At 35.0% G+C, this 25,179-nt stretch overlaps 2 protein-coding genes across 5 annotated transcripts in view; one reads left to right on the top strand and one right to left on the bottom strand.

Annotated features, from left to right (window-relative positions):
- LOC117328987 (protein mono-ADP-ribosyltransferase PARP14-like) overlaps window positions 1-10,945 on the bottom strand; it is a 61,580-nt gene extending 50,635 nt beyond the window's left edge. For both annotated transcript variants that reach the window (XM_033886642.1, XM_033886643.1), the window contains exons 1-2: window positions 10,802-10,945; window positions 8,848-8,874 (exon numbers count right to left, since the gene is read on the bottom strand). In XM_033886642.1, coding sequence (XP_033742533.1) covers window positions 8,848-8,866 — 19 coding nt within the window. In that variant the 5' untranslated portion in view covers window positions 8,867-8,874; window positions 10,802-10,945. The remainder of the gene's footprint in view (window positions 1-8,847; window positions 8,875-10,801) is intronic.
- Window positions 9,337-23,645, top strand: LOC117328985. Of its 3 annotated transcripts, none has more exons than XM_033886638.1 (7): window positions 9,337-9,450; window positions 14,183-14,249; window positions 15,831-15,896; window positions 16,424-16,515; window positions 17,607-17,823; window positions 18,510-18,838; window positions 20,061-23,645. In XM_033886638.1, the coding sequence occupies exons 3-7, from the start codon at window positions 15,833-15,835 to the stop codon at window positions 22,740-22,742; spliced, it is 3,384 nt and encodes a 1,127-aa protein (XP_033742529.1). In that variant the 5' UTR covers window positions 9,337-9,450; window positions 14,183-14,249; window positions 15,831-15,832; the 3' UTR covers window positions 22,743-23,645. The 3 variants fall into 3 exon arrangements, with proteins under 3 accessions (XP_033742529.1, XP_033742528.1, XP_033742531.1); XM_033886637.1 differs by lacking the exon at window positions 9,337-9,450 and adding an exon at window positions 11,021-11,141; XM_033886640.1 differs by lacking the exon at window positions 9,337-9,450 and adding an exon at window positions 11,178-11,328.
- Window positions 23,646-25,179: the final 1,534 nt, after the last annotated feature.

Here is a 25,179-nt window from a genome sequence, read left to right as displayed (position 1 = left end):
AAATAAATGAAATGTGGTCTAGATCTTGCACAAAAAAACATTGCCTCTAATTCTAGCTTTTAGAGCCACAACTTCTTGCATCTTTGCTAACTAAGATATGTTTCAATGCTGCTACATGTACAGTTCATCCAGTTGGGCATTCTAATTTTGAAATTGATGATTTGATATCATCAATTTCAAAATTAAGTAAGTTATAGCTACATTCAGATCTCACTAACATAAATTAACATTAAATATATATACATATGTATCATGCAGTTACAGTTATGTATATGGTACATATACTATTGTGGAGAATATTTGATGTAATGTACTTACAAAAAAATGTAAGTTAAAAACAAAATTCCACTTCAAATTGATTTGAACTGTACATGTGAATGAATGTGTTTTTTTATAGATAATTTGTAGCTACACAGTATGGAGTGTAAACATATAACATAGAGTGCTATATGAAAATCATGTTCACTCTAATGAGCGATTAAGAAATCGCCACAAGTCTGAGCTGATATGAGCATGTAATTCTAAGTTTTGAATGCTATAATTATAAATTAGTTTGATGTGCCCGTCAGTGATGCCAATGCCGTATATATAATGGTATACCCTGCCCTGTCTACATCCGCATTCTCGGCCTCCAGAGTAGTTTAGCATACCCAGGTGTTTTTTTGTACTTATATATTAATTACACAATTGAATATGTTTTAATGGAAATGAAGTGCTTATATATTAATTACACAATTGAATATGTTTTAATGGAAATGAAGTGTAACTAGCTCAGTAGCTAGTTTTCTAATCCGATACAAAATGATAGATACTGAAACCTTAAACCTATAGTCAAAGATGATTAACATCTAGTTTATGTTATCATAAAGACAGTCTTAGGAATTAAAATTCTGTGTATATCATGCAGGTGAAACATTGAGATCTATAGGTTATTATTCAACCCCTCCCGCCTTCCCTTCCCCCTCCCCTGCTGATAGGGTGCGACACCCTTTTATTACCTGGACAGTTCAGGCCTCAGGGAATCTTTCAATACACTGGTCAAAGTGCAAAAGAGTTACACTGGCATGTTGATTACATCTTCCCAAGTGTGAGGAATTAATCTTAAAATATGGTAGAAATAACTTCCATAACTGTGAATATATTAGGTGGCTAAAAGAGTAGGATGGAGTAAGAAATATGTCTTATTGTCCAGTATATCTATATAAAACAAACTATGATAGCAAGGGAAAGCAAACAAATATTTCATACAACAAATTGAATCTAATTAGTCAATCATATATAGTTCATAATCTTACATCAAGGAAAAGCAATAATATAAACTGGTGATGGCGTCACTTTTTTGTTATTTTAAAAGATGTAGAAGACCACATAAGAATGGAAATCGTCACATTTTACTGTGGCCTGCACTCACAATTTCTTGCATATTTTGTAACATGTAATTAACCATTGATAATATCTTAAATCATTTTTTTCTTATTTTGTGTTATCAAGTTCATGTGGAATTTAATTTGCATAATGAGGATTTTGGAATTATAAAACATAAATAAGTGAAAGCGTTATGTTATAGCATAAATATAACAAGATTCTAAAAAGTTGAATGATAAGCAACCTTTGTGTTGATTATTGAATCATATGCAGTTTATTCAAGTGTCTTCAATATTTTGATTTATGTCTTACATTAAAAGATTAATATCCAACTCAGACGGCAATTGGGCCGTGATTCATGAATGATTACAAAAACTGATTTGAAGTACTTCTCGGTCAAATAAACCCCTACTATTTTACATACAATACAGTTGTGAAACATGAAGAACATTTAGGTCCATTCTCTGAAAATGATGCCAATTTCAGGCCCAGTTTCCTCCGTTTCAGTTAATACACAAGTCCGTTTCGCCACCTAATACAAAGGGGCGCAAGTCCTGCACCCTCCAAGTCCATTAACCTTCTCCAGGTTGATACCGCTACCCTATCAATCAAATTAAGTAACTCTGATAGATCTATAACGTGTACCAGACAGAATGGAAAAACATACGCTCGTACTTTGCTTGTCATTAAGATTATTGGAAATGATGAATATTTACAAATTATTCTTCAATTGTTGGATAAATATTAAGTAAACTTTATACTCATCACAAAAAGAAATTGTAGCTGAAAGGTTCTTGCTTTTTCTAACCGAGTCAAAATATAACAAACAAAGGGCCATAACTCGTAAAATATATTCAAATGAAATAAAAGCAACTTCATGACATGGCATACCAGGTTTGAAAAAAAAGATGGTTATTGATGGTGGGAAGAGACCTCCGAACAAATCACATACTAGTGATGCCTGAATTAAATAAGTTCCACAAAGGGCTTATCCTCTGTCCATATCTCTAGTTAATGTTGTCAAATCAAACTGCAGTTCAGGAAAACACAATTTTATGTCATGGTTATGAAACATACCAAGTTTGAAAAGTTTGAAGAGATTACCAAACAAACCACATTGATACATGATGCCCAGGCCAATTTAACGAAGTTCTAGAGTGGGCCTGGTACACAACTTATGCCATGGTATATGTATACTAAGTTTGAAAGAAATGGATTATTTAGTGTAGGAGGAGGTCTCCACACAAACCCGATGTATTTGCTACACAATGACCATATTTGGCAAATATGCAATACTGTTACTCAACAAGAGATCCCAGAGGGATCTTGGCGCCCACCATTGAATGATCATTATAGGTTCTATGTCAGATTGATCTTTTCTCTACTTTTCCCTTCCTCTAAGTCTTACTAATCTGTGTAAATTCAGAAACTGTCCTCTAGTACATTTCAAACAAGGGGAACCTATATATAAAATTTAAGGTTAAGCGAAAATGGCTGTCTGTCGGCCATGTTGTTTTCGGATTGGTCTCAAAATGCAACACCAGTGACCAAGGGGAACCTACATATGAAATTTGAGAAAGATCCCTTCAGTGCTTTCTGAGAAATAGCGATAACAAACTTCAATTGTCAAAATACAAGATGGCTGCCTTTCGGCCAGGTTGTTTTCTGACTGGTCTCAAAATCCAATATGCATAACTAGGCACAGAGGGCAACCTAAAATTGAAATCTCAGAAAGATCCTTTCAGCAATTTCTGACAAATAGCGATAACAAACTTCAATTGTCAAAATCCAAGATGGCTGCCTGTCTGCCATGTTGTTTTCCTATTGGTCCCAAGATGCAATATGCAGAACTACAGACCAAGGGGAACTTACAAAAAAATTTGAGAAAGATCCCTTCATTATTTTCTGATTAAATAGCGATAACAAACTTCTATTGTCAAAATTCAAGATGGCTGCCTGTCGGCCATGTTGTTTTCCGATTGGTCTCAAAATGCAATATGAATAACTAGGCACCGAGGGGAACCTACATATGAAATTTGAGAACGATCCCTTCAGCACTTTCTTAGAAATAGCGATAACAAACTTCAATTGTCAAAATCCAAGATGGCTGCCTGTCGGCCATGTTGTTTTCCGATTAGTCTCAAAATGCATTATGCATCACTAGGCACCGAGTGGAACCTACATATGAAATTGCAGAAAGATTCCTTCATTATTTTCTGATTAATAGCGATAACAAACTTCAATTGTCAAAATCCAAGATGGCTGCATGTCGGCCATGTTGTTTTCCGATTAGTCTCAAAATGCATTATGCATCACTAGGCACCGAGTGGAACCTACATATGAAATTACAGAAAGATCCCTTCATTATTTTCTGATTAATAGCGATAACAAACTTCAATTGTCAAAATCCAAGATGGCTGCATGTCGGCCATGTTGTTTTCCGATTGGTCTCAAAATGCAATATGCATAACTAGGCACCAAGAGGAACCTACATGTGAAATTTGAGAAAGATCCCTTCAGTTCTTTCTGAGAAATAGCGATAACAAACTTCAATTGTCAAAATCCAAGATGGCTGCTTGTCGGCCATGTTGTTTTCCGATAGGTATCAAAATGCAATATGCAAAACTAGGCTCCAAGGGGAACCTACATATGAAATTTGAGAAAGATCCCTTCAGTACTTTCTGAGAAATAGCGATAACAAAACTTCAATTGTCAAAATCCAAGATGGCTGCCTGTCGGCCATGTTGTTTTCCGATAGGTCTCAAAATACAATATGCATAACTAGGCACCAAGGGGAACCTATATATGAAATTTGAGAAAGATCCCTTCTGCACTTTCTGAGAAATAGCGATAACAAGAATTGTTTACAGGACGGAGGGACGGACGGAGGGACGGACGGACGGACGACGGACCACGGACCACGGACGCAGGGCGATTTGAATAGCTGATGGTGGGCTAAAAATGTGAATGACGGCAACAAAGCCCATTTAATTTGGCTTTGGGGATTCGAAGGGATAGTGTAACTCCGAAACGTTATATATGCCGAATATCTGTAAAGTAATGTTTTGACACCTTTAAACTCTTAGACGTGCACCAAAAAAATATTGTTTTCACATAATCGATAAAGTTCAAAGCATGTCAAAAAGCAGCTTTTTGTCACAAAATCTATTAATTTGACATGTGACATCCATTGATAAACAGTGCTAGTCATATGACATTGACGTTTATTGATCAACTGTACTAGTCATGTGCCATTCATGTATTGATAAACAGCTAACACCAAAACTACTAACATTTGAAAACCAACGTAACCGAAACTGGGGTGACAACATTAGCTTTCCATCTTCTTTGAAGAAATTAACCAATGAAATTAAAAAATGATTCCAGCTCTACATCTTCTTTGAAAAAAAACGAGCTAATAAAATTCAAAAAATGATTCAAAGCAGTGACTTATACTGTCATGCATTTTCAACACATCTTTCAAATTTTCAATGACATGTTCCAGATCACAAAATATTACATAGTCAGTATACATATCCACTCACAGTATAATCCATACTTAGAATTATCCAGTATCAATAATACTAATAGCGAATCTAAATATAATATCAAAGCATTGTAGCCAAATGATCTCAATAGAATAGAAACTAGATAAGAGATGGCCTGACTGGACTGGTTTGTGTTTCTTTTGCATGCACCAATTTAGCTTATTATAACAGTGCTTAACAGGATCTTTCATTTGACCAATAAAGATCATTTAATGGTGTGCAAAGATCTCGCACTCGGATATTTTAGTTATTATGTCAAGAAGCCACTGAAGCAAAAAGTATTAAACATAAACACTGCAATTTTGTTAATGAGTAGTTTTATTTTTAGCTCGCCTGGCTAAAGGGCAAGTGAGCTTATGTCGTGGTGCGGCGTCCGTCCGTCCGGCGTCAATTTTTCATTTAAACAACTTCTGCTAATAACCAAGAGGCCCAGGGACTTGATATTGCACCTGTAGCATGGTGGGGTGAAGGGCTACCAAGTTTGTTCAAAGAAATGGCCTTGACTTTCATTCAAGGTCACATGGGTCAAAAAGGCTATAATCTTCCAACGACTTCTTCTCAATAAGCAAGAGGCCCAGGGACCTGATATTGGACCTGTAGCATACTGGGGTGAAGGGCTACCACGTTTTTTCAAATAAATGTCTTTGACCTTATATTAATTCAAGGTCACAGAGGTGAGATAGGCTATTATCTTCCAACTACTTCTTCGCAATAAGCATGGGGCCCAGGGACTTAATATTTGGCCTGTAGCATGCTGGGGTGAAGGGCTACCATGTTTGTTCAAATAAATGACCTTGAACTTCATTCAAGGTCACATGGGTCAAATAGGCTATAATCTTCAAACGGCTTCTTCTCAATAACAAAGAGGCCCAGGGACGTGATATTGGGCCTGTAGCATGCTGGGTCGTAAGGTTACCAAATTTGTTAATATAAATGACCTTGACCTTCATTCATGGTCACAGGGGTGAAATTGGCTTAAATCTGTACACAATAATTTTGCGATAGCCAAGAGTCACTGAAGCCTGATATTAGGCAAATATTATGCTGGAATGAAGGACTAGAAAATTCTTTGATATGAAAAAAGAGGTAATCAGCATAGTATGTGTAGAAATTACCTCAATCAACGTCAAAGTTGGTGTAGAGCCAGGTGAGCGATACAGGCCCATTGGGCCTCTTGTTTGAGAGGTACAGTGTGTATGATGTGGACAAAATTGAGATATATTCTTATTCTCTCATGCATGTAAAGACACATATATATATAGAAAGGATTTATTTTTTGGAAATTAGAAATATGTCTGCAAGACATGGAAGTCCTCCCTCCTCCTGAGGATTTCAGTTTGTCGAATTTGATTTTGTAACGGGACATTTAATCTCGATATGTCCCTGCATTCCGTTGTGCTATTTTCGGTGAAGTCCTAATGCCTATATGACTGATCTGTTACTTTGCCTATGAGTTAAAAATGTTCTTGGCATTTATAGCAATTACTTGTTGCAAACAAAGAAATTAAAAACAAATCACCCGTTTCCGGCAGATATGTGTAGCATGTTGGAATTTGTAGCATAAACCATCTACTACTTGCACTATCAATATATTATTTTGGTATTAGTGTACCAATGTATTGCCTAACAACAAATTCAGTAGGTTAATTCACCAGTACACTGTGTGGATACATATATTACATAATCATTATATTTATTATATATATATGATAGCAAAGATGTAATCAACACAACAAGTATTGTTTGCTTATGAGTGTATATATTGAAACAAATTTGTGCAAACCTTACAATCCATATGGTATGGAGTTACTTCCTCTTTAGATATGCTAGAGGTGTAAATGCCATTTCTAGTTTTCAATATAAGCCAGTTAACATTTCATCATATTAAAAAAACATTTTGAATCCATGAAATAGTGCAATTATTTTCATTATCATAGTCACGAAAATAGTATTTGGGTGAAGTACATTGTAGAGTACTCGACTTTTCAAATTACATTACTACATCTTACAACACCCAGAATAAGCTCCGCTAACCTCTCTCATGACTGCAAAAAAAAACATGTGCACCCCTGTGTCTTCAGTACTTCCAGTACTTTGATTTGTAACGTAATTAGAATGATGACAAATTCAAAACCTCTACTTTACATACCCTAGTATCCTCCCCCGTATACATGAAATATTTTTGCAAAGTTCTAATTAAAATTAAATTTAAAATCAAACTTAAATTCTTTGATGTTTATTTTTCAAAAAATCATCAAAATGCCATTCACTGGACCATTAACCCTTACCCGACATTTAACAGTGTTACAAAGCACAGCTACCATATGTATCCTGTAAATAAGGCCTGGGACCAACATTTGAACTTAATGGCTTAAACATGAGGAATGACTTAATGAAGGACAATGATATACCAATCCATGATTAATTTATTAATTTCACTGAACTACATTAATATAAATGGGTGGGCTTTATCATTGTCATAAATACATGTTCACGAGGCTGTGCTATATTACTAGATATGGGCTCTTTTGTAGGATAAATACAGTGACTAATTTCCCAGCAAGGAAACAAGTGCTACAGACTGGAAACTAGCACTTTAAATAACAGGCTAAATATCATTTTATGGATGATTTCAGCTGATCACTTGGAATTGTGTACTTCCTTCCATTGTCCTTGTTCCAATAATGAACAGATAACTAACCAGCAGTTATGATGCAATTATTTCAGGACATTTAGGAAAGTTTATTTATAAAACAACATCAGATTTTTCAACAATGGCTGATCCAGATAAGCACCAGTATCAGCCAAGTCGAGATGTAAACAATACAAATCTGCTCACTAATTCTGTTCATTTGTCATTCTAATTCATGTTTCAAATAAGAGACCCAATGGGCATGCATTGCTCACCTGCTTTTAATGTAACTCTCTGGGGCTCTTGGTTATTAAGAAGATGTTTAAAGATTTAAGCATATCTGATCCCTGTGACCCTGAAAATAGGTTGTCATTTATGTCAATTCACAACAAGTTGGCAGCCCTTTGCCCCAGCATGCTGCAAGCCCAGTATCAAGTATCTCGGTCTCTTTGTTACTGAGAAGTTGTTTTAAGATTTAAGCCTATTTGACCCCCTGTGACCTTGAATGCATATCTAGGTCATTCATCTCAACATATTTGGTAGCTCTTAACCCAAGCATGCTACAGACTCAATGTCAGGTCTCTGGGTCATGGTTATTGAGAAGAATTAAGTCATTTAAATCATTAAGCAAACTTGACCCCAGTGACCTTGAATGAAGGTCAGGGTCATTCACTTGAAAAAAATTTGGTAGCTCTTCTCATTCGCTTGCTAAAGGCCCAATATTAGGTCTCTATGCATCTTGGTTATTTAGAAGAAGCTGTTTTTGACCCCTGCAGCTTTGACATATTTTCAAGGTCATTCACTTGATGCCAGATGGACACTGCCGTCATAAATACATGTTCACGAGGCTATGCTATATTACTAGATATGGGCTCTTTTGTAGGATAAATACAGTGACTAATTTCCCAGCAAGGAAACAAGTGCTACAGACTGGAAACTAGCACTTTAAATAACAGGCTAAATATCATTTTATGGATGATTTCAGTTGATCACTTGGAATTGTGTACTTCCTTCCATTGTCCTTGTTCCAATAATGAACAGATAACTAACCAGCAGTTATGATGCAATTATTTCAGGACATTTAGGAAAGTTTATTTATAAAACAACATCAGATTTTTCAACAATGGCTGATCCAGATAAGCACCAGTATCAGCCAAGTCGAGATGTAAACAATACAAATCTGCTCACTAATTCTGTTCATTTGTCATTCTAATTCATGTTTCAAATTTGAATATAATACTCTGCATATATTTGCATATTTTCACCTTGAAAAAAGCACTATTGGTGTAACTGTATACTTACTTGTGATGTAATTTCCCATAGCTCTATCTGTCAAAGAAAGCAATGATAGCGGTTTAAATTCTGAAATGATCATACAATGTGACGATTTTATCATGCCACCTTATTTATTTATTTTTTTTATTTTATTTATTTATTTATTCATCTATTGATTCATTGATTCATTTATCTATTGATTCATTGAGCCAGTCATGCTTTAATCTGATAAAATTAGTAAACATGTCAGTGACAATTGAAAAATAAACAGGAAATTAAAAAAAAGAATTAAAAGGAAGTTAAAACAAGGAAGGATTAAATATGAGTGTGACCCCGCATTTTAACATAACTGTTACTCAAAATACTGTTAATTTTATTTTATTTTCAACAACTTATCATGCTTCAACCGTTTGTTCACATTTTCAGCCAGTGAATGGCATAAGAACTCAAAACATATACATGTATTTATATATTCATATTCAACGTAATGTATACTCCATATATTTACATTGTTTCTTTGTTTCTTTTTTTAATTAGAAGTGTAGCAGGCTGTAGTACCAGTATACATCGAATTGAGGAACTGGATTAAAGTCAGTCACCAATCATGATTACATTCATTATCCATCAATCGTATGTACAATTCGTTATTCCTTTTTTCTTTTAAAGCCATTTAAATTTAATTATATATATGTTTATATTATCAAAAAAATTATAATAGGACTATTTTAATTACCATCCCTGATGAGATCAATCAATACATCTACAGAACTCGAAAATAATTAGTTGCAGTTTTCCAGAGAAAAATATAATAGTGGCCACAATTTATCAACATATTATAAGTTTTGAAATTAAAGACAGAAGCTAGTTAATATATGCCTCTCTTTAATGTGACCATTAGTTAATCTTGTGACTAAAATGCCTCTCTTTAATGTGACCATTAGTCAATCTTTTGACTAAAATATGAGTGAAATCATCATAAATGTCACTCCTGGGTCCAAATTAACTATGGCAGACCTTATTTGTTCTTTTTCTAATATAGTAATAATTAGTGGAGAACGAATGAAAAGAATCCTTGTCTATTAACTGATATCTGCTGTATGTCCTAATCATTTGACTTTTATATAACATGACTTTGATATATGACAGTTAACTTTGGACAACTGTGTCCAAACTTCACATCAGTGCATTAGAACATTATGCACCCGTATTATTTTATGTAGGCTAGTATCTAAGATCTTAAGTCTTATTTTCTCATTGAAACCCGAAACTACGGAAGCCCTGGAGGGACATTTTGAGTTACTTCTTATTACTTATAACTTATTAGTTATTACTTATTTGTTATTTCTTATTTGTTATTAGTTATTAATTACTAAATTATTGTATAACAGTACGTTACTTTATCATATCGTCAAGATAAATAATGTTTTATATAAATAGTAATATAGTAAAGTATAGTAATAAATTGTCTGATAAAAATCCCGTTTTTTAAACAGAACTTACTTAGTTATAATTCATTTAATTTGTTATTTCTTTTTTGTTATTTGTTATTTGTTATTTGTTAATTCTTATTTCTTATCAATAAATAGTCACAAATAAGAAATAACAAGTAAGAAATAAGAAAAAAGAAATAAGAAATAAGAAATTACAAATAAGAATTAACAAATAAGAAATAACAAATTAAATGAATTATAACTAAGTACGTTTTGTTAAAAAACAGGATTTTTATCAGACAATTTATTACTCAATTACACAAAAAGGATCGATATGAACAACATCCTTTATATAAAACATCATTTATCTTGACGATATGATAAAGTAACGTACTGTTATACAATAATTTAGTAATTAATAACTAATAAGTAATAACAAATAAGTAATAACAAATAAGTAATAACTAATAAGTTATAAGTAATAAGTAGTAACTCAAAATGTCCCTCCAGGGCTTCCGTACGAAACAGTAGGCAACTTTGTTAAAACTTACCGACTAGCCTGCTAACTAAATATTCAGTTCATGCCGTTCCCTTAATTAACGTCTTTACGGCGTTGAAATTCTTTCTTTGTGGTGACAATATTTTTCTACCCCTGAACAGAGACCTATAGACCTATATACTATAGGTCTCTGCCCTGAATAAAACGAAAGTTAAACGGCTATTCTCGGATGTGGCCGGAATATTCGGAACTCTTCTGCACTTTTCATTATTTATTATCCGAAGGTAATTTTATCCAAAAAAAACATGGCGGGCGATTTGAAAAGATTTGTTTTTGAAGAGCGGGGAAATATCAGACGTTACAATGCCAACATAGATGCGATTGTAGAAAAGGTAAAAAAAACTCGTTAAGGAAAGAATCCTATTTTAGATATGCATGCATTCAGGAACATATTCCGTCATGAAAGATTGAGTACAGGTGCCTGAATTCACAACATACGACAGTGGCAGTAACGTTACCGTGAGTACGTACGTGCTCATCCAGTGACAGGACCCTGTTTACCACAGACACTTGTATCTGGTAATTAACACACAGTTATAAATCCATTATCCTCGTGCATTTTCTGCAGCTGATGCTTAACTGCGTGTGACTATACCTAGCATCACTAGACAAGTAACGGTACAGACACTTGACAACACCGCAACATCATCGATATCCGCGGTGGCGACACTTTATCATAATTAGCCCTCCACCTCGGGGTTGCGAGTTCGAAACCTACGTGGGGCAGTTGCCAGGTACTGGCCGTAGGCCAGTGGTTTTTCTCCGGGTATTCCGGCTTTCCTCCACCTCCAAAACCTGCATCGCATCTCCTTACATGACCCTGGCTGTTAATAGGACGTTAAACAAAAACAAACAAAACCAAATCATTAATATCAGTGTCAGAGGTCTGACACAGAATCTGAGATTGGAATAACCAGTGGAACGGAGGATTAAGAAAAACAGTTTAATACTACTCTACAAAGTAATGAACCAACAAATTACCATTCCAGACTGATATATCACCCGGGCCATCACCATGGCTCACTATTACTATAGCCTGAGTTTCCTCTGGCCCTGATACCAGACATGGTCTTCGGGGCCAGAGAAAACTTGGGCTACGGTACTCCATATATTCAATGATATATAGTCTTGGGACAGATCAACTGAACTGGGGAGAAGTCCGATTTTTTCTGACAATCTTACTACTTAGATTGCCACAAGGCAACTTTAACATCAGAACCCTTCGGATTAACTCAGGAGAGCCTTATTTTTTTATCTGACAATTATTTTTTGTGACATATACAGTAGTTCTGCACCTTCCCCCTGTGGTTAGAGGATAAAATATTACACTGGCAACCATAAATGCATGGTCACCCGAAATCATTTTTGCTGTATCTTCCGTATGTGAACACATTCAAATATTACTTTTTTCCAAGCACGGGCTTGATTTGGGCTATGGAACAGCTCCAAAGTTGGTCTTGTGTCGATGCATCAATGATTATTCAATAATTTCTTACACGTTAATACCATGTATATTAGTTGCCACCATTTATTTTTGATTCATAGAAAGAAACCCAGGCCAGTATTGCACCATATGTAACCATTTTTTTAGGACTTTTTCTGAGGGCTTTTTGGGACCAAAATTTGCAGTTTACTCCTGAAAAAATCTTGCAATTCATCAATTTTCACTCCTGAAAGAATCTTTCACAATTCATCAATTTTCCTCCCAAAATGAGGCAAAAGGCCCATCCCAAACCAGTGAGAGAAAGCCCTGTATACTTACAGAAAATATTGATCATGATGTATCATACTGTATGAGAATATGCAGCCTACCATTCAAATTTATTGAAAAATAATTTTCCATTGTTTGTACGCAGAATGCGGCTTTCTGATTGGTTGAGATTTCTTTTTCATACCACTATGAAAAAAATTCCGAGAATGGCGAGAAAAATGTGACGTCACAATAAAACAATTGAGGTTGCGTATTGATTTGAGAAAAATAATCCCATATAAACCAATAAAATTGTACATAAAACATGTTTTAAATTAGAAAATTATTTTCAAAATTAACTTCTGTAAGAATCCGCTACGAGGATTCATACAGTTTGCAAACAAAATTTGTTTCATACCCCGATGAAACTAAAAAAAATTGACATCAATGCTTAAGAAAATTAAGAAATTTCTATTTCAGTTTACTTCCTCAAACCACAGGAGTGTGTTTGGCCCAATTTCACTTTTGTAGTGTCAAACTGCATCAGACACAATGCCCTGTATGTGGACCAGCCCTGGTTCGTTGGGTATCTACAGACATGTAGTATGGATGACATAGTTATGCATAATACAGACGCAACATACAGACATTAGGTCAGGGTGATACAGGTATACATAGTACAGACACAACATACAGACATGTCGGAATTACTGTTAAGCTTAATCCTGTCATCTACACACATAGAATAACATCCCCCGCTACATAATTATATGTTTTGATAGACAGGATTTACTTAATGTCCTGATGTACATGCTTCCAAGCAATTTTTTTTTCATTCAATATTATTTTTCTTTCATGGGTTGTGAAGTCCACTTTAAAATTTGTTATCAAAATAAGAAAATTAATAATGATTCGAGTGTTCGTGAGAACAAGAAAAAATTGACCAAAAAAATTAAGTTATAACATGCAATTGTAATTCAGAAAAAGAAAAATGTAGATTAGTACTAATTTGCCTGTCTGGATGAACATTGTTTACATATCAAGTATATATATGTATATAATATGTGAACTTTGACTAATAATGGTTTCATTTAAACATATTAATAGAGTATTCGCGTAATAACTGAACAAAATAAACAAACTTACATCTTAATACTTAATTTTGAAATGCAGCAATATGCATACAACAAAACATCGATAAAATTTTAGATCGGTGAAGTTGACAATGTTTAAAAGCTAACCATGGCCTGCAATCCAATAGACGTCTGGCAAAATCGACGTACATTCGAGTCTATTTCCTTTTCTTTTCTCGCTAAGTTCCAACGAATCATTTCCTTTCCTAAAGAAATACTCGGGTTTTGCCGATTCCAGTCTCTTTTATGTTTCTTTTTGGCAGAATTTGTCTGTGTTTTGGCAGACTCACACATTTGGGGTTCCGCCGTTATGTAAAGACTGATAACCCTTCCGTTGTATTATTGGACTATTTCGCACTCAAACTTTGTCTGTCGACCCAGTTTTTTGTTTTGGGAATTTCCCATATATTTTCATAAATGCACATTTTCCTCCAGGTCTTGATTCACGATAATTTGTTAGGTATAAGTCTGAAAACTTTAAAGAGCTCAAAATGTAAACATTTCTTTCGGAGTATGTGGCTTTGATTAACAAAAATTCTTTTCTTTTCAGTATGGGAAACCTTCAAAATATGTTGACATTGTGGATTTGGATAACTTGGAAATCACAACAAATAAAGGTAATATTTTTCTGTGTTGTGGCAGTAGATAAAACCACTAAATATTTTTTTCATGAAATGAATACCAGTGATCAGATTAATATGTAAAAGTAGCTTCTTTAACTTTCCATTCACTTTAAATCAAAAGTGACTTTAAAGATTAGTCTCTCCATTTAACTCTCCTACTGACAAATATCTTTTCAACAATTCATGTCACTTTGTTGTCCGTAGATAATACATTTAGTGTTAAGGTGATTCCGTATCGGCTCAATATATACATGTATGTACCATATATCTCCCAAAATGATCACTTCAAGAATATCTGCCAATTACTTAATGTAACATTACCAAACTTGAAAGGAAATTTTTAAGCAATTATATTGTACAGTCGAACCTGGTTATGATGAATTTCTGGGGACCCCTCAAATGTTTTTTTGTACTAGACGGGTTTCGTGTTATGTGGGGTCGTATTTCCAATGTGCAACACCATGTATGCACGCACAGCACATGTACACTTTTGTACATAAAACGTTAAAAACATTGTACATTGCAAGTGTATGGTGTTCAGTCTTTGGTTATTTACGGTTGGCGTACCAATACACAATAGGCTTACAACGGCTACATAGTCATATCACGATAATGTCAGCCTCAGTAATCTTTTCTGATGTTACAATGCTAATATCAAGGTATTGCTTAGCCGTGATATGATTGTCTTTAGGCAGGAGAAGTCGTAATTCTGACAACGGGATGTTGTCGTCTGGTTCGCTGTCGATTTTCACATCTAAATTAAAGTTTTGTTTTCGTTTTTTGGTCGGAGTCTCCATACTCCATAGCGTGTGTTGTCTGTGAACATCCCAACAACAAAGTGAATCAAAATAACGCATGGTTTGGTTAACATATTTTAATAGAACACTATTCATTTACGTGTATACCTGCCTACAGCTGTATACACTTTCTATAGAGCGCATGGGTCGGTACGAGACAAAGGTCATGAAAACTTAGATGTGTCGCATTTGGCTGACTCTGACTTTTACACTTCGTATTATGTGGGTTTAAAACAACACAAATAGTGGTCAAGGGACCCCGACATGTCTCTGTATTACCCGGGTTTTCGTCCTAACCAATTCGTATTAAGGTGGGTAAACAATATAAGCATATTGCATACGGTTTGCAGGGGATTTGATTTTCATTCGTATAAAGCGAGTTTTTGTATTATCAGAGTTCGTATTAACTTGAACTTCAAAATTAAGTGGGTTGCACTGTATAATGAATTAGGTACAGATCTATATGTGTGGATAGCTATGCATGTGATTTGTTGACAATTTTCACAGATTAATTGATAATTCAATATTTAAGGAACTGATAAAGAGTGATTTGTCTTGGTTAGTTCATTTGCCTACTATAGCTATAAAGTGTCTTTATCTTATTCTGTGAAATACAACATAGCAAATGTGGCCATATACATGTATAGGGACTTGAAACGTTCTTTTACCCAGAATGATCACTTAAAATAGACCATTTGATACTAAGTGATCTAGGGTCAGACCCTGGGAAAGTTGTTGAGGGGTTATATAAAAATAACAGATGGATTGTTTTTTTCAGGAATGCTACGCAAACAGTTGCCTAGACATTTTGGTCATACAAAATTACAGCACACAAAAAGACAAGGTAATTATAATTAAAGTATCATAGAGCTATAAAGCAAGAAAAAATCTTTGCTTCATGATTTAAAATCAACAATCAGCTGTTTCATTGAAAGCAAAATAAAGTATGCAAGTAAAAATGATGTGATAACAGCGTGTGCTGTGTAACAAATGTTTTTGGTTCTCTGCAGTTGGTTCGTTTTGTCCCACAAAACTCAGCCACAACTGAGGGTAGCGTACACGTGTAGCAAAAACAATATCGGGTGGCAATCAAAGTGTTTAACATTCCATAATCCTGAGTAGAATATAACATCAAGTAATATAAATGGAGTAGATATTTAAGTAATTCAAAGGTATAATTACAGAAAAGCAGCGTATGAACCTTAAGAATTAGCTGGTGGTTAAAAATTGTTATTTTTTTGTCCGGATGTTCCTAGATAACTCCTCCGTCCTAAAAAAAACTTGAAAACAAGAAATTCCATGTAATGTTTTACTAAAGTGCAAAATGGCGATAGGAAATAAATGTTTCATAATTTCATTTTCTTTTTTCAGAAGAAGAATCTATGCTCATTCAGGAGGACAACAGTTTGCTGTCTTATTCCATGAGGTCCGAAGACAGTGAGTCTACATATTATGGTAGTAAGGTAAGAGTACTTTATGGTAGTCACCTATTGGTCAAGGAAACACATTATGAGGAAGTGTTTACTTTTGTTGGTGCATATTTTTAGCTCGTCTCTTCGAAAAAAGGGAGAGCTATTGTTGTCTCTCCCGGCGTTGGTTTTTTGAAAGTTAAAAATAAAACTTAGTGACATTCCTGAATTCATTAACGCTAAAACCACCAAATGCAATTGTTGAACGATCAGTGTGTAGCATCAGTTACTACACAAATTTATGATTTGTGCATTCTTGTCATACAAAATGTTACTGATTGAATTCGCTGAATTGTCTTGTTTATATTATACTACCTTACAAATGTCACATTACATTGACATTTGAAAAATACATGTAGGCATTAAGGTATATGTTATGTACTGAGAGACTTTGAGGAAATCTCCACACTCCTGTATTTGTGTATTTATATCAGTATACATGTATCATAGAGGCTGTGGGGAATTTTTTTGTCATGTATTTGTGATATTGCAGTGATCACATGACCTATAGAAGAGTAAAGGGCTAATGACAGGGTTCTTACTGTGAGCTCCAAGCAGTCAACATTTACCCAAACTATATACAGCTAATGATATGCCTTAATGTATACCAGAAGGTGTCATATTTTTACATTTTCAAAGTCGTGGAGGGGATATAGCAACTCCACTTTTAAACGTCATATAATGTTCAAATATGAGAATATCCCAAACCAGTTCATATTTCAGGGTGTTAGGTACCAAGGTCAATTCAATCCTGTTTCAGGATGCCAAGGTCAAGGACAAAGACACCGTTACTATTTAAAGAAAGTTGTTTTTAGCACTCTAGCGACTTCATTATTTCATGCACTTTAATCAAACTTTCACATTAAAAATAAGAATACCTCAAATGAGTTTGCACTCCAGGGTGCTAAGGTCAAGGACACAGTTAACTTTACATTTTATAAAAAAAATCTTTCGTCATCCCACAAACGATATTTCCGTGGCATAAGTATACTTGGCATTTGATTTGTATCACTTGCATTGCCTTGTTGTAGAGATATTCATTAAGTCTTCTATTTGTCATGAATTTATATGTTTATAATTTACAGCAGTTGAATTCCTCAGGTGATTCATTTGTGCCCAGGGTTGACGCAAGGTTGAGTGGAGAGAGCTGGATTGATAAGTCTAGATGTTCTCAACGTAGACTCAACACATTCTCTCTGACTGAGCAGGAATCTAAACGTCCTAATCAAGGGTTGGAAACTTTCTCATTAGCAGAACAAGTTGATGATCCTGAAGATGGTGTTGAATTACTCTCACTTCAAGGTACATTAGGACAGTTTTGTTAGCATACTCTGTCAAGAAAATCAGTGAGTTTATATATACATGATGGTAAAATTGGCCAAGAGATCCAGTGACACTGGAGAATAAATCTCAGAGGTCAAAGTATGGAAATATTTATATTTAAGATTCCCCACCCATGTATAAACTTAGGTAAATTGCAGGGCATGAAAAGTATAACACAATCATGCTAATAGGATTGATCCCTAGTACAGCCCTCTGCATCAGATTTTGATAATTGATGGACTTTTTCTTGAAATAGAAATAATTTACTGCAGCCGATATTAAAAAATACACTGATGATACATGCATGTATATAAAACTTTTCTAGGTAAGAAACACTAGTTAAGCTGACATGCTATCAAGATTGGACCAGAGGCCTGGCCTACTCCTGCTGGGGACTACATCCCCCATCATCATAGGGAAATGTTAAATCTAACCCTATAGTCATATAGTTTTATTCAAAATGAAGTCTTGTTATCTTTAACAATATTTTGAGGTACCTTGTTGTGAATGTTTCATGTCTACATCAGTGATATAATGTGGATGTTTGTATGTGGAATAAGTTAAGCTAACTAGACACTAAGGATATTTATTTGATGATACCTTTGTTGTTTAGTGAAAATAGATATAACTTATATTACCTGGTATGTCAATTTATCATTTCACAGAGACAATGATGACATTCATTAAAGATGACCATGGAGAACCAAGTGATGCAGAAACTCTGAGTTCTACCTCCTCGGACACTAGTAACCAATGGCAAGACGACGGCATCGACAACAACGAAGATGTGATCAACATTGAATCAGACAAATCAGAAATAGATTCTGATAAATCAGATGTTGGTGACATCACAACTTATCACAAGAGGGAGAACACCAAGGACAGCAATATGTGGAATTCACCGAGAGGGAGTAAAGGTGTTTGGTTGGACAGAAAGGAGGACCAATTTACGCTTATATCCTCCTCACAAGACGGTGGTATCTCTAATCTTCATGTAAGTCAAGTTCAGGATATTGTAGATCAAATAATTTATTTTTGTATATATTCACAGCAGAATCAAATAGATAAAACGTTTCATAGGTAATAAAGAGGACAAGTCAACCAAAATCGACCTCTGGGAAAATGTCTTTTAGGCCGTCCAGGAGATCAGGAAAATTACATTTTGAATTTTCTTTGAAGTGTAATGTATACCTCTTGTGTAATGATTAATATGAAAAATTAACAAGGTGGTTGATTTTGGTAGACATTTTTCTGTTACAGCAGAAAAGAAAATATTCTGTTGAAATTATGTCCAGGTTAAATCGTAAATTGACTGGACTATATGTCTAACCCACACAATCGTAGTCGATGGACAATATCTTATTAGTCCCTGTTAGAAACTATACAATGAAGAAACACAATCGTATCTCTGGTACCGACACTTGTACTCTTGTTCAGTCCTGGCAGTTATGTCCCTTCCCTTATGTCTGTAGACATTCATGATGTAGTCAGCATACAAAGAAGATGTGTGTCTAAACTTAAGGTTTTTGATTCAGCTGTTTTTATGGAAGTTATTCCCCCATCGTTACGTTTGTAGAAAGAATCATTCTTGTTCCGACTAAGTACTCTTTCCACTGTTTTCATCTAGAATTTTTGACACTTAACATAAAACTTCAGTGTATATTTCTGTTGTAAATACGTACATACATTATGTAATCAATATAAATGTATACTGTAGTACCTGTTGTAAATACATACATTATGTAATCAATATAAATGTATACCGAAGTACCTGTTGTAAATACATACATTATGTAATCAATATAAATGTATACCGAAGTACCTGTTGTAAATACATACATTATGTAATCAATATAAATGTATACTGTATTACCTGTTGTAAATACATACATTATGTAATCAATATAAATGTATACTGAAGTACTTGTTGTATACCTGTGCTTACTCTTTTGATCTGCCCCTTTTTAGGCTAAACATAGTATGTTTTAGTTTATTGCCATTGCCTGTGAAGCCTATGTACACTTACAATCCAAATTGTTATCTTATCTTATTCAACAAGTGTTTGTTGAATAATTTTCCTTCACAGTGTGCTTACTACAGAATAAATGTCTTGAGATTTTATTTATGGATTGTAGGTCATTTTTTTCATGCACTGTCCTGAACCTCTTCTCATATATAAAGCATACATTTTTACATCTTTTTCCTTTGATTTTCAGGATGGTATTCGACCCTCAGACGGTGTTGAATGGTCAGTTAGCCAGAGTCCATGTTCACAACTGACACACACCAACAGGTGGGTTGGTCGTCAAGAAGCTGTTACCCACAGCAAGACATCACTTACAGATCGAGACAGATCTACTGAAAGATATCCTTTAGTGTCCTCCATTCCAACCTTAGGGAAACAGGAAAGTCATAAGAAATCTCCCAAAAATGTTTTTAGGTCACCAGTGAAAAATAGTATGGTAAATAGAATATCAGCTCATGATATGCATGTCAGTGACGAAGTTGACGGAGAAATGGTCGATACAAATGTTTTACACAGTTTCATTAAAAAAACTCAACAACAGGAAGATGGTTTTCACTCACCTAGTAGATCCTCAAAAAGATATCTACCTCGACACCATGAGAATACGCATCCTGATCTGGTTGTGTCAGATGACCGACATCAAGTCTATAGTACAAATCACCAGAAAAGTAGTGGTAGACCCAAGTCAGAGTTCAAGACAGAAGGTACAGTCAACATGGCTGAGACAGAAGGACAAACACAATCAAGACCACAGGATCGAAATTCACAAATGCAGCAAAGCAGGACACCAGTAATAACCACCACCAAGAGAACAAAAAGTTTTGAGGAACTTGTCAGCAAATCTGTGCCAAGTAAACTTATGGTACAGGATCTCAAAGATTTACCGCAGGGAAAACTGACAGCATCCACAATAGCAATGGATCCGCTTACATCTATGGAAAAAGTGTACAGATGGCTTTCACCGGCCACGACTTCTTCTGACCAAAGACACAAAGTAAGTGCTCGGCGGAGACTACAACTCGCCAATGTCAACTCTGCCAATGTGGTTAGGGAAGACAAGGCAAACACTTTTGACAACAAACTGGAAGTAAGGTTTATACCGAAAGAACTGAGAGGTAATACAGACTGCCTTGAACAGATGGATGTTATCGGAACAGAATCAGAAAATCTCAACAAATATGTTGAATCCAAGGGCAGGCTAATAGAACAAAATTTGAGCTCTCCGAAAAAACAATACAGAGATTTAAGTATGTGGGAAAACTCATATCTGTCTGAGGGGCAGCCAGTTACACCAAACACAGACAAAAGACGAAGGAAAAGTCCTAATCATACCCCGAAAGGCTTCCAAAACAAACATCCATGGGAGAACTCCAACACGACTCCAAGACGGAATAGGGCTTCCCATTTCAGCTCTGAGTTAACCAGCAGTCCTCGGAACAATATATCACCAAAAAGCCCCTGGAGGAGCAGAAGCTGTGATCAAAGGTTTCACCCCTACTCTCGTAAAAATCCAGATTCCCCATCTGCAATTTTTGCCAGACTCAAGCTTTCTATATCTTCTCCATCTTCTTGCAAAGATACAGTACAAAACCATGGTGTTGTGGAAAAACCAAGTGGCAAAATGTCAACATTTATACCGACACCCAAACAAACAAGGAATCATAATTTGGGGAATGATATGATTTCACCCTCAAAATTGAGGCAACACTTTAAGCAAACTGAAGAATATCCAAACTTGCACAGATCAAATGAAAAAGAGTTTCCTGTTGAAGATAACCTATATTACGGTGGTGTGTCGAGAAAATTCATGCAGGAAAGTCCCATTTCTGAGAAAGGTAGAAACCAATCTCCAGAAAAAATATCCAGAAAGCAAGATTCCATATCTTCTGATAGAGGCCATTATTTGAAGAGATTAACTACTTCTGAGAGCAATTCAAGGTCATTTGATCTTTTTGAAACTTTTGACCTTGAGAGATCATCACAAAGGTCAACTGTTTTGAATGGACAGCATTTTCTTAAACCTCGAGTCGGAGCTCCGCAGCAAAATGAATTTAGTGAAGCTCACAAGTATCCACAAACACATCAATCTACTTGTCATCAGAACAACTCAAGTTCAACAAATCTACCACATTCAACATGCCAAGGTAGCAAGGTAAAGCAACAAAACAATGTACAAGATAACAGAAATCAGAGTAACAGGGGACAAAAATCAGAATTCATAGAAACCATCTCACCCATGAGGAATACTAAATACTCTAGGGGCCATGATTTAAACAGAAGACAAAGTTATCAAAAACCTTTTAAACAGGACAAATTGGTGCCGAAGGATGACACAGCTGGACAGGAGAAGTCACAGCGTTTTTTGTCCCTAGCACGATGGAAGGGAATCAACCAAGAAAACGATAGATCCGCATTTTTTTCCTCTATGCAAGACAGTGGTGTTGAATGTACTTTTAAAGGCTATTCTGATCATGCTGATGCAAAACATGGGGTTACATCAAACTTAATCAAATCTAATGTGCAGGAAAAACCTCTACATTCAACATGTGATTCTCCCCTAGTTAAGATCAGCTCTAAACCTAAAGCCGTCAGGCCCAGCACTAATGTACAGGCAGGAAGTGAGGCCAGCCAAAGATCACACCAAAAAGGTGTCGTAGCGGAGAAGACGGAGCTGTTTAAACGACCAATGGGTGCAATTGTCAGTCTGAGAAACAAAGTATTGGCAAACAACCAGCTACATAGCAGTACACCCATGAAGCACTCTCCACAGTTTACACTCAATGATACCCTCTCCACAATTCATGCCACAAATTCAGACATTGATTCAGATTCTTCGGATGAATTGGTACTGACCATTAGTCCAAGCTACTAGTGGTACAAGAATGCACAATACACATGGGGATTTAGCTTTATTATCCTGTAGAAAGTAACTTAGTGCTTGGATTCTGGAACATCAAACTTTCTCATTTGTGGAACAATATTTTTATTTTTTTTTATACTGTATTGCCTACAACGATTTGTGTATGCTTTTAATATCAGTCCAAAATTTGTTGATTGTGATCATTTATGAAATTTTATAGTGAAATGCAAACCCAAAAAAAGGAAATGAATTTATGATACATGTATATAAAAGTAGAAGCTATATTTTTGTCCTTTTTGTTAAATCAAACTAAGATTCTTAATGATAACTCATAGTATATCAAATATTTTAAATACGACTTTCTAATTCAATTTGAATTCATTGAATCATGCTCAATGTTATTCTAAAAAATTCTGTATGATCAAAATGTCAATTTTTTTTATAGTTTCCATGTTTGTAGCCATAGGCACCTGTATCTGGTAATTAACACAGAGTTAAAATTCAATATAGTACATATCAAGGATATTGGACTTTAACTCTGGGTGTTAATTATCAGGTACAAGTGCCTATGGTATAACATTGTCTAGTATCTTAAATAGCTGCCTTATAGAACAAAATTCAATTAATTCATCATATATAACTGCGGTGCTTTAACAGTTCCATTGTTCCTGCTGTAGTACAATAGATTTCCATTGTTCCTGCTGTAGTACAATAGATTTCCATTGTTCCTGCTGTAGTACAATAGATTTCCATTGTTCCTGCTGTAGTACAATAGATTTCCATTGTTCCTGCTGCAGTAAAAATACATTTCTTTCATTGCACTAAATGCTGTTACAACTAGCTATAGCCAATGCTAGAAACAGTGAGATAAATGTGAATCTCAAAACCATATTTTTGTTTAATATTGTTTAAATGTATATTGTTGCATGATTCGTATTATATAATTTGATTGCAGTACAGATACTGTACAAATATACATGAGTTTCGGTTCAACAATTTATAAGCGGAGTATATATCTATATATGTAAGTACATGTATAAGATTACTGTTATACTGGATATAAATCCACTCTCCTCAATTCTATAGACTTGTTTGAATTCTTTGTATAATCTCTTTTTTGAGTTATTTGCTGACAAAATGGTAATAAGATTTGATCCTCTGACAAATTTAATATAATTTTTATTGGGATACATTCATATAACTAATTTTCCATTTTTTGTATGCAGAATGTGGCTTTCTGATTTGTTACGTCACAATACGTCCATTGATGTTGCCTATCGATTTGTGAAAAAGAATCCCTTATAAGATCAATTTCAAAAATTAATTATAAGCATTGATGTGAATTATTTCTTAGTTTCATGGGGTATGAAAACAAATCTGTTTTCCATCTTTTCTAAAATTTAGAATTTGTGGTGCAAAGTTAATGTACAAGTAAGTAGTCACCATATCAGAAATCAAGACCAAATTATATAATATCTTTGTAAATACTTTTTGTAATGACATAATAAAGCAATATTGACCAGAATAAAATAAGGACATTTCTGATCATATGGCAAGTCACTATAACCTTTCCACTTCATTCTTTGTGGCACATGCATGCAAGGTATAAAACCTACCCAGAGCTCTTCCACCCGACACTCCTGGTTTACTGCCATTGTCCACAATTCGTTCAATGATCTCAAACCCACTTCTCTTTCTTTCTCCTTTTCCCTTGATATTGACTTTGTCCTCTTTTCCAATTCCCTTCCGGTGCCCGGATCGTACCCCTATAATGGTCCATCTACAGCACTCGGACCTCCTCACTCAGTGCCCGGATCGTAGCCCTATTATAATGGTCCTTCTTCCATCTACAGCACTCGGACCTCCTCACTCAACAATCTCATATGTGCCCTTCCTAACAGGTCTTTTATCCTCATGATATTGCCAGTGTGTTTTAAAATTCTTCAGAGGCACTATTTGTTAAATGTCATTGTTAAAGTTAAGCTGATAAGAATCTGCTTGCTTAAAAGTCAATGTAACTGAGGGTTATAAATGGTAAATCATTTTGCTGGTAAATAATTTGTAATAAATCAAGATTAAGTTTAATTGACAGGAATTACCCCTTTCGGTATGCATGTGCATGATCAAAGGTGAAAGTCTAGTTTTTTAGCCTACCGTCATCAGATGGTCAGATGATGACCAGGCCATTAAAATCATCCCTTTGTCCATGATCCGTCCATCATCTGTAAATAGATTTCACCTGTAAGTTCTCCTTGGTTTCTAGTTGTTTCCATTGAATTTTAAGTCCGATTTAATTAAAAACAGGTGGCCGTTTTGGATTTTGACTGTTAGTTAGTTTATCCCTATTTTGTATGTAGAAGTTCTTAAAGGATATTTCTCAAAACTTGATGCTGGTTTCCTTTAGTGACAAGTTATGCCGATTCAGTTTTGAGTTTGATCAGGAAAACAA

This window comes from Pecten maximus, chromosome 6 (genome assembly GCF_902652985.1).
Source record: "Pecten maximus chromosome 6, xPecMax1.1, whole genome shotgun sequence".
Classification (NCBI taxonomy): domain Eukaryota; kingdom Metazoa; phylum Mollusca; class Bivalvia; order Pectinida; family Pectinidae; genus Pecten; species Pecten maximus.
The sequence above is the reverse complement of the archived record's forward strand: the minus strand, read 5'-3'. Positions and strand labels throughout refer to the sequence as shown.

Excerpts from the sequence above, each read along its gene's own strand:
- LOC117328985 (XM_033886637.1), top strand. The coding sequence starts at position 11,055 with ATGGCGGGCGATTTGAAAAGATTTGTTTTTGAAGAGCGGGGAAATATC. Across the intron at positions 14,250-15,830 it reads GGAAATCACAACAAATAAAG|GAATGCTACGCAAACAGTTG; the intron begins GTAATATTTTTC and ends TGTTTTTTTCAG. Across the intron at positions 18,839-20,060 it reads GTGGTATCTCTAATCTTCAT|GATGGTATTCGACCCTCAGA; the intron begins GTAAGTCAAGTT and ends TTTGATTTTCAG.